This window comes from Rhinatrema bivittatum, chromosome 15, assembly GCF_901001135.1.
Source record: "Rhinatrema bivittatum chromosome 15, aRhiBiv1.1, whole genome shotgun sequence".
In the NCBI taxonomy this organism is placed as follows: Eukaryota; Metazoa; Chordata; class Amphibia; order Gymnophiona; family Rhinatrematidae; genus Rhinatrema; species Rhinatrema bivittatum.
Window position 1 is genome coordinate 49,821,279 of NC_042629.1, and position 9,563 is coordinate 49,830,841.

Below are 9,563 nucleotides of genomic sequence, written 5' to 3' on the forward strand. Positions count from 1 at the left end.
AAGTAAAAAGTGTGCAAGAGGCGTGGTCATTGTTAAAAAATACCATCCTAGAAGCACAATCCAGATGTATTCTACACATTAAGAAAGGTGGAAAGAAGGCAAACGATTACTGGCATGGTTAAAAGGAGAGGTGAAAGAAGCTATTTTAGCCAAAAGATCTTCATTCAAAAATTGGAAGAAGGATCCAACAGAAGAAAATAGGATAATGCATAAACATTGGCAAGTTAAATGTAAGACATTGATAAGACAGGCTAAGAGAGAATTAGTAAATCACCTGGACCGGATGGTATACACCCCAGAGTTCTGAAGGAACTAAAAAATGAAATTTCAGACCTATTAATAAAAATGTTTAACCTGTCATTAAAATCATCCATTGTACCTGAAGACTGGAGGATAGCTAATGTAACCCCCATATTTAAAAAGGGCTCCGGGGCGATCCGGGAAACTACAGACCGGTTAGCTGACTTCAGTGCCAGGAAAAATAGTGGAAAGTATTCTAAACATCAAAATCACAGAACATATAGAAAGACATGGTTTAATGGAACAAAGTCAGCATGGTTTTACCCAAGGCAAGTCTTGCCTCACAAATCTGCTTCACTTTTTTGAAGGAGTTAATAAACATGTGGATAAAGGTGAACCTGTAGATGTAGTGTATTTGGATTTTCAGAAGGCATTTGACAAAGTTCCTCATGAGAAGCTTCTAGGAAAAATAAAAAGTAATGGGATAGGTGGTGATGTCCTTTCGTGGATTACAAACTGGCAAAAAGACAGGAAACAGAGAGTAGGATTAAATGGACAATTTTCTCAGTGGAAGGGTGTGGGCAGTGGAGTGCCTCAGGGATCTGTATTGGGACCCTTACTTTTCAATATTTATAAATGATCTGGAAAGAAATAAGACATGAGGTAATCAAATTTGCAGATGATACAAAATTGTTCAGAGTAGTTAAATCACAAGCAGATTGTGATAAATTGCAGGAAGACCTTGTGAGGCAGGAAAATTGGGCATCAAAATGGCAGATGAAATTTAATGTGGACAAGTGTAAGGTGATGCATATAGGGAAAAATAACCCATGCTATAGTTTCACAATGTTAGGTTCCATATTAGGTGCTACTACCCAAGAAAGAGATCTAGGCGTCATAGTGGATAACACATTGAAATCGTCGGTTCAGTGTGCTGCGGCAGTCAAAAAAGCAAACAGAATGTTGGGAATTATTAGAAAGGGAATGGTGAATAAAACAGCTCCCCTATGAGGAAAGACTAAAGAGGTTAGGACTTTTCAGCTTGGAGAAGAGACTGCTGAGGGGGGATATGATAGAGGTGTTTAAAATCATGAGAGGTCTAGAACGGGTAGATGTGAATCGGTTTTTTACTCTTTCGGATAATAGAAAGACTAGGGGGCACTCCATGAAGTTAGCATGTGGCACATTTAAAACTAATCGGAGAAAGTTCTTTTTCACTCAACGCACAATTAAACTCTGGAATTTGTTGCCAGAAGATGTGGTTAGTGCAGTTAGTATAGCTGTGTTTAAAAAAGGATTGGATAAGTTCTTGGAGAAGTCCATTACCCGTTATTAATTAAGTTGACTTAGATAATAATCACCGCTATTACTAGCAACGGTAACATGGAATAGACTTAGTTTTTGGGTACTAGCCAGGTTCTTATGGCCTGGATTGGCCACTGTTGGAAACAGGATGCTGGGCTTGATGGACCCTTGGTCTGACCCTGTATGGCATGTTCTTATGTTCTCTGGACCTCCAGAACGCATACACTCATTGCAATAACTCCATCTCATCGCAAATACCTGAGGTTTCTAGTAGGCCCCAAGCACTTTCAATACCGAGTGCTTCCATTCGGCCTAGCGTCTGCACCACGAGTCTTCACAAAATGCCTCGTAGTAGTTGCAGCCTTCCTCAGGACCCAAGGTGTTCACGTCTACCCCTATCTAGACGACTGGTTAATCAGGGCTCCCACTCAGCAAGCTGCTCTGTTGTCCCTCAATCTAACCTTACACACTCTAATTTCATTAGGATTTCTCGTCAACTACGACAAATCCTACTTAGTCCCATCTCAAACCTTGTCGTTCATTGGGGCAGACTTGGACACCTTGCAGGCAAAGGCTTTTCTGCCTCGACATCGAGCTCTCACTCTCGTGTCTCTTGCACGCCAGCTGCAGTCTCAGCACTCCGCGACTGCACGCCACTTTCTCATCCTCCTGGGACACATGGCATCCTCAGTTCAGGTCACACCAATGGCCCGTTTGGCCATGAGTCATGCAGTGGACTGTAAGGTTTCAATGGACTCAAAGCATTCAGCCCCTGTCGACCATTTTCCACGTAACCGACTCACTCCATCAGTCTCTTGCCTGGTGGAAAAATCAGATCAATCTGTGAGATCAATCTGTGAGAAAGCAAATGTTGCTTACCTGTAACAGGTGTTCTCACAGGACAGCAGGATGTTAGTCCTCACGAAACCCGCCCACTGCCTGTAGCTTTGAAATAAGACTGAAGGGGGACCCCTGCTGGCTGCAGGGTTAGTGCCGTGCTGGGCATGCCCAGTAGGGGCCAGTCAAAGTTCTGGAAGCTTTGACAGAAGTTTTCTGTGATTGGGCTCCATCCTGTGATGTCACTCATATGTGAGGACTAACATCCTGCTGACCTGTGAGAACGCCTGTTACAGGTAAGCAACACTTGCTTTTAAGAGATTACCACGGAATACAAGGCAATATCCTAATCCCAGATCTCAGACATTCAATTGTTGGGCAGACAATGCTGATAAAACCCTCTTCTGCAAGAATCCCTCCAACTGTTCAAGTCAAAAAAAAGAAACTTCACTCCTGCCAATTTAATTTAATATCTGCAAGGACAATTTTTTTTTAAAGTATTATTTCATTTTTAAAAGTAAGCACACGCTTCTACCCTGGGAAAGAGACCGTGCCAGGAAGTTCAAGGTACTTTTCTGAGCATGGCGGTTCTCCAGAATCCAGGGGGTGGGTTTAAAGGATTTTAATAATGTAAATGCACCACAGTGTTTATTTACTGGGCTTGAATCACCAGGGTTTTTTATTTATTTTATTTATTTATTTATAGTTTTTTATATACCGCCGCTCATCAAAGATATCACGTCGGTGTACAATGAACAGGAACTTACGCCGGAGCGTTATACATTTAACAGGATTAAATAAGCATTATACATTTAACAAAAGCAAGAATATATATATTTGAACATAAAACAAGTAGAATCTTTTAAAACAGAACTATCATTTTTCCAATTCTTTGTCTGTGTGGGATAAAAGCTTAGTCAATTTTGACCCACGGTGTTGATCACCATGTGTTGTTGCCCGGGCAATATGAAGATCCCCAATGAAATCCTGGGATTTTCCCTGCTTGCGGTAAGCAGGAGATGAAAGAAGTTACTCAGGAGAAGCTTTCAGCCGAGTGATGTGGCAGCCATCGAGTAGGAAATCAGGATGTAAAAGTCAGTGCCCTTTTGGTATTCCCATGCCATGGGCTTCCTCCTCCTCTCCCCCGTGCTGCTGGCTTATTGCACAGCATTGCTGCCCGGGATTGGTTGCACGCAATGGCCATCCTTGCTCTGATCGCTTTTGCCATCTGGTGTCTAGATAGAGCTGCACTAAAGGTTTACTGGGGCCTTAAGCACAAAGAACATTAGGAGCCTTCCCATCCCATTAAAAACACAAATGTAACCAAATGAATTACTGCGTAGACCTCATGCCCTGTTTATACCAGGAGTGGACAGACCACGGTTTGCAGGAGACAATGCAGCCCATGGTGGTAAAATTCCCTGCCTGCAGCAGTGGGAGGATGCCACTTTATGTCTGCAAGTGATGCCATTATCTGACCTCTCGGGGGGGTGGTCCTCCCTCCCTGGGTGTCTCTCAGACTTCAAGGGGGACCTTCAGCCAGACCAGGACCCCAGAAAAGCCCTCGGTCCCAAATGTTTAGCCACTCCTGTTTTATATGGTACGGTGCCTGCACTAGCAGCCCTTTGAGATGAGGCTGGGGGATCTGCTCTAGAGCAGAGGAGTGAGAGATAAGAGATATAAGGCAGTAATACTGTTTCTTGGGACAACATCCACGGTGGTATTGGTGGTGGTTTAGTTTAGTACAAAGCTTTGTGGCTAGACATGGGAAGGGCGGGGTGCTCTGCATATCTGCCTAAGTCCTCAGAGTGCAAATAAAGACTATGACAAAAGCTGTCCTGGATAAGGAGAGATCTTACAGGCGGTCCTGCTTTTAGCACCGGCAGCTGGGATACTTCCTTAGCAGGGTAGACAGGGATAGCTGGGCAGACAGAAGGGGCCAGTTGGTATTCATCTGCCATGTTACTGTAAACACAACATGAGTAATGAAGGAAGCCGTATATCCTAATCCATATGCCTACCACCAGTTTTGACAGAGATGTTTCCCAGGCTCCCAAATTGGCCTTGTGGTCCCGTGAGTTAATCCATCACTGGCGATAGGAGAGGTGAAGGTCAGATGCAGTCATCTGTGATCAGGTCCTCTTTCTGCAGTGCTGGTAATAAAAACTTTTCTTTGTCCTTCCTCCACTCTGCTGGATTTCTGCAGATGCTATTTTCTTTCCACTTTTACGCGTAAGCCAGTGCGCGTTCTAGTTGACTTCTCTCCTGGCTTGACCGTTCCTTATCAACGTCTTTTACTTTGATGTGATCAGAATTGTATTGTTTGGTGGCCCAGCAGCATCCTCCTGCTACCTTTTGGGCTTTTGGGTCAATCGGAACCGGCCCTCTACTGGGCCAACAGAGCCAAAGCAGCAGCTGCAACCCTAGAGAGCGGTGGTAAAAGCGCATTGGGCTTCCAAGAGTGCTGGGGAGACCTGCACGGAGGGGCCATGGTGAACACCCAGACTGCAATGCGTTTGGGGAGGCTGGATTTCTTACAGCAGCCTCACTAACTTTGGTGGCTGTGAGGATTATTACCAAGCTTGGTAATAAGAGATAGAAGGGGGTTCCTGGGTGCTGGCTTAAATAGGTCTTTTAGGGAGCAAAATTGAAGAAGCAAGGACTGGAATGGTCTACGAGCAGAGGTGCTGGAGGCCATCCCAGTAACAGATTTAGGGCATGAGTGGGATGGATATAGAGGACAGTGGTGGGAAAAAGGTTCAGAGGTCAGGTAAGAGACATGGGGGAGAGGGAAGTTGGTGTTGGGTTGCAAATGGGAATTTATGCGTACATCTGCCTAAAGTGGACTATTCTCAGCTGGACAGACTGAACGGGCTATCTTAGGTTTTACCTGCTGCCATCTTTCCTGTGCTACTTAGCCATGAGACCCAGCACTAGTTTTTAATGCATTTAAACATTTAATGGTAATAATGATAGTAATGTTCCTTAACCGTTTGGGGTCAGCTACTACTACCCTAGGACTAGGGCCTCTTCCAGCTGTTCGCAGGCGTCTACTTCCTCAGCAGCAGCAGCTCCAGCCTGCACAGACTCAACCAGAAAAATCGCAGCGGAAACCAAAGACCTTCCTAGCTTCATGGCGGAGGTCAGCGCGTATTTCTACAACATTCCCGAGGCCGAGAAGAAGAGACTGAGCCGCTACCTGATTTCATATCCTTTGCTGGGTCCTCGCTCTTGCCTGTCTCTGCTGTCGCGCGTTAACGTTCGTAAGATGCTGTCCACTTCCCCGAAGACACGGGGGGGGGGTGAAAGTCTTGTTAAATCTCCCTCGCTGTCACTGCTTTTGTTCTGCCCTGCATCTCATTTTTGTTTTTGGCAGCTTGCTTGAGCCTCTGTAAATGGCCCTGGGTTGCCATGCTACCTTAGCCGAGATTTAAATGATCCGGGTTGCTCTGGGCTGGTAAAAGCCGGACCCCTTTGAGCTGTGGCTACAATTTATGCGTTTTGGCTGCTGTGCCGTGGTTGGGAGCGAATGCTGGTGATTGCTGGGCAGCGCAGGTAACCCAAAACCGTGAAAAGTTTTTCATTAAAAAGTTAGCAAGTGGCCGGTCCGATAAAGAAAGGCAAGACATAACTTGAGGTAGCAATAAAACACTATGATCATAAGATTTACCTTGCAAATTCCCATTTTTCCCCCACTCTTACATTGACTCCCTGTTAACTTCTCTGAAGTTGGTTTACTTAAGGAGGTTATCCAGATTTCTCTTACATGATGGTATATACACAACCTTCCTGGCAAAGTTTCCATGTATGGCTCACCTTAATAGTAAAGTAATTCAGACAGGTTCTATATAAAGGCATATTGTTAATAATAATAATTAGCAGTATTTACTCTCTAGAACATCAAAGCTTCCCCGTTGCCTGTGTAAGTTCTATTTGTTGTCTCCAGGCGTCTTTCTCACCTACTGTTCCCCCATCTCCATACCTGAAACTTTTCTGTCTGCGGAAGATTTAAAAAGCTCTTTTGTCCTGCTTCCACTTTAGAAATTGCTAATCATTGACCAAAAGACACAGTGGGAATGTCTAATAAAGAACTTGACTGCTAAGCACCAGAGCATGCAGTGCAGCTTGTCTATTCCAAGGAGATGCACGAATTTTAATATAGTTTCTAACTTCATATGAAATAAAGAGAAACAGACTTTTATTTTATAAAGGTACCTCTGAGATTGGAGGTAGTTAGAAACAGTTGTACAAAAGCAGTACCCACTCCCTACTGCCCCATTTTCAGGCAATAATATCTGTGTTGTTGGGATGACTTCCTGGTGCTTAATTGTTTGTAGAATGGTTTTATAATATTTGCATTGCAAGTCAGTTCCATTTGTTTTTTTTTATGAGATGAGGACTATTAAATTTTAGCATTGAAGTAAACTCCATGAATAAGAGAGCCAAACAGAATAGGCATCCTATGTGCACACCATCTGCAGCCTGTGAGGAGTTCTGTATCTTTTAACTTAGCAGGCATCACCTGTGTTTTACAGCTTCTATTAAGTTGTACTGAATCCAGAGCTGTAAAACAAATTCTCCGGCTCAAACACAAGGCAGGTGGTTTGCAGCATGCGTTGAGGTCTCTGCCCTTTCTCCTCACCTTCTCCCAATAACTGTTTCTCTCTAGCAGCCTTCCAAGTCTCCTTTTCATCCCACCATCTCAAAACCAAACAGTGTTGTAATTCGTATTCCTTTTTCAGAAGTTTGACCCCCGCCGCATTAAGACCTTAACAGATTTGCACATATAATGGAAGCGTGGAGCAGAATTTGACCCCGAGCACTACTCATCTCGTTGCACGGGTGGATTGCCTCAGTCAAGCTCAGGTAGCTTTGCGCCTCTGTGCTGCAGCTCTGGCGGTGATTAGGGCAGGAAGCGGCATGCTTGCTGGCTGCTCTCTGCCGTCAGATGCACCAGGCGGCTGTCCCTCCGGGGGGGGGGCTGGGAGATGTTCCTTCTTGACAGGAAGGCCCAGGCTGGTGGCTTTACTGTGGCGCTTTCAGGACTATAAAAGGATGGCTTGTGTGTCAGGACCAAGAGTGCCACGAAAGTGCAGGCACAAAGAAACGTGGTGGGGCGGGAAAGGCTTCTTCTAAAAGGATTGGGTATCTCTGATTTATTTATTTGGATTTTACTACCCTTTCCTTCCTGCCTAGGAGCTCGCTTGCCTCGCACCAGATTTGAGGTTCAGTGACCGATTTTACCCACCCCTGATATACTCAAACAGGCCTGTGTTTCCCGGTGGAGACTGGAAGCTGCCCTTCCCTAAATAATTGTAACAGCGCAGTTCCTGCAGACTGTTTTTCCCATAGAAAAGCCATAGTCAGTCTGGCCCTTCGTGAATGGAGAACAAAACGGAGAATATCACAGTGGTTTGACCACACCTCGAGCATTGTGTGCAGTTCTGGTTGCCCCATCTCAAAAAAAAAAACCCCCCAAAAAAACACAGCGGAGCTAGAAGAGGAACAGAGAAGGATATTAAAAATAAGAGGGGATGGAACGGCTTTCTTATGAAGAGAGGCTAAACGGGTTAGGGCTTTTCAGCTTGGAGAAGAGAGAGAGGGGATGTGATAAGATTAGGACTAGGGGACCCGCCATGAAACTAGCAGAGAGAGAAGAAATTGGAGAAAGCTTTTTTTTTTTTTTTTTTTTGCTCAACGCGAGGGCAAGCTGTGGCGTTTAATATGGATTTGGGGAAGTTACTAGATTAAAAAGTCCACAAACAATTTAAAAGCCGTGGAAAAGCCACTGCTTATCTCTATGAGTGAGCAGCGGGGAATGGATCTACTCTTTGGGGATCTGATGGATACTTGTCACCTGTTGGAGACAGGATGCTGGGCTCGATGGCCCTTTCGTTTGACCCTGTACGGCACAGCTTATGCACTTCCAGTGTAATCATATTTAAGGGGAAGAGATTTGAGTTGACAGTTAAAAGACAATCACAGGAACTGCAAATTGTAAATTCAAGCAGTGCATTAGATGTCTAAAAAATAAGGGATATTTTTCTGTTTTGTGTGGAACAGCAAAAAACGGGAGACTATTTTTTTTTTTTTTTAACTTACAGCTTCATTTTAAGGCTTTTGTTTTCTGACTCTGTTTTAGGACATTCAACGGCTGTTACAGGACAACCCAGCATCCAGGGTGGTACAGCCCCGATGGCTTGAAGCCTGCTTTTCCAAGCAGAAGAAAGTTGACGCAACACAATACCAGATCAATTTAACAAAACATTTAGCGACCGCTGCCACGCGTGACCACTCGTGACTGTGTAGTTTTTCTTTCTTTGCATTCGTTGGGCCTGATTCACTAAAGAAGACATCAGTAGTCGGTCACAGCTAAAGTTGTGAAGCCTCAGCAAAATGGGCACATGGTGCCCATGCCCATTAGCTGGCAGTGAGGAGGTCAGACAAGTGAGAACAGGGTACTGTCGGCCTCAGATTAAGGAAAACTTCTCTCTCTGTCAGCTGATTGATTCTTAATTGCAGGGTTTATCCCGCCCAGGAGCTTGTAAGCACAGCATCCCCAGCCTGAGGAGAAGAACGAGGGGCTTGGACCTCATGACCCAGACCTGAGCTCTCCTCCTGGACAGCGTGCAGTACTGTCGCCGAACAACTGGGTCAGAATTGGGCCATTAGAACTTTTTTTTTTTTTTAAATATAGAACTGGATGGAGGTTATCACTGACACGGGTCAATATATTTTGTTTCATTGAAAGTCCATTTTGGATGCTGCATCTTCAAAGGAATGTATCAGGCTATGTTTTGCAGTCAGTGGGTGGAAATAAATGTTTTTGCAAACAGTCATTTCTCTGTGAAGTCATGTTGACAGGCACCCAAATGTACAGCAGGGGAACTGGGGAAGCAAGCTGGGAGTACTGCAATAAATTCCCAAAGCTGCATCAAGGGGGTATTCCGACTTCAGCATCAATTTGAGCGTCTTGATGACAAGGTGCAAACTACTAGGTTAGGTTCACAATCTTCTAGGTTAGGGCACAATCTTCTGCAAGCTTCTTGAGGTAGATCCCAAAAGTCATTAGAAAGTCTCCATGCACTCCCTTTCCTCTGAATTTCCCTGTATTCATGCATTTTCAGCGTTTTTCTCTTCTGGGCTCTTGGGCTATTTCCCTTTTATTGCCTTGTGGATCT

General features: G+C 44.6%; 1 protein-coding gene across 3 annotated transcripts in view; it reads left to right on the plus strand.

Moving 5' to 3' along the window:
* The window catches only part of CHD1L (chromodomain helicase DNA binding protein 1 like), a 79,566-nt gene extending 70,345 nt beyond the window's left edge, over window positions 1–9,221 (plus strand). For 2 of the 3 annotated variants that reach the window (XM_029578148.1, XM_029578149.1), the window contains 3 exons: window positions 5,386–5,589; window positions 7,167–7,248; window positions 8,525–9,221. In XM_029578148.1, coding sequence (XP_029434008.1) covers window positions 5,386–5,589; window positions 7,167–7,248; window positions 8,525–8,683 — 445 coding nt within the window. In that variant the 3' untranslated portion in view covers window positions 8,684–9,221. Of the gene's footprint in view, window positions 1–5,385; window positions 5,590–7,166; window positions 7,249–8,524 lie in introns of those variants that run through there. The other variant, XR_003852798.1, reaches the window with a different exon arrangement.
* The last annotated feature ends 342 nt before the right edge of the window (window positions 9,222–9,563 follow it).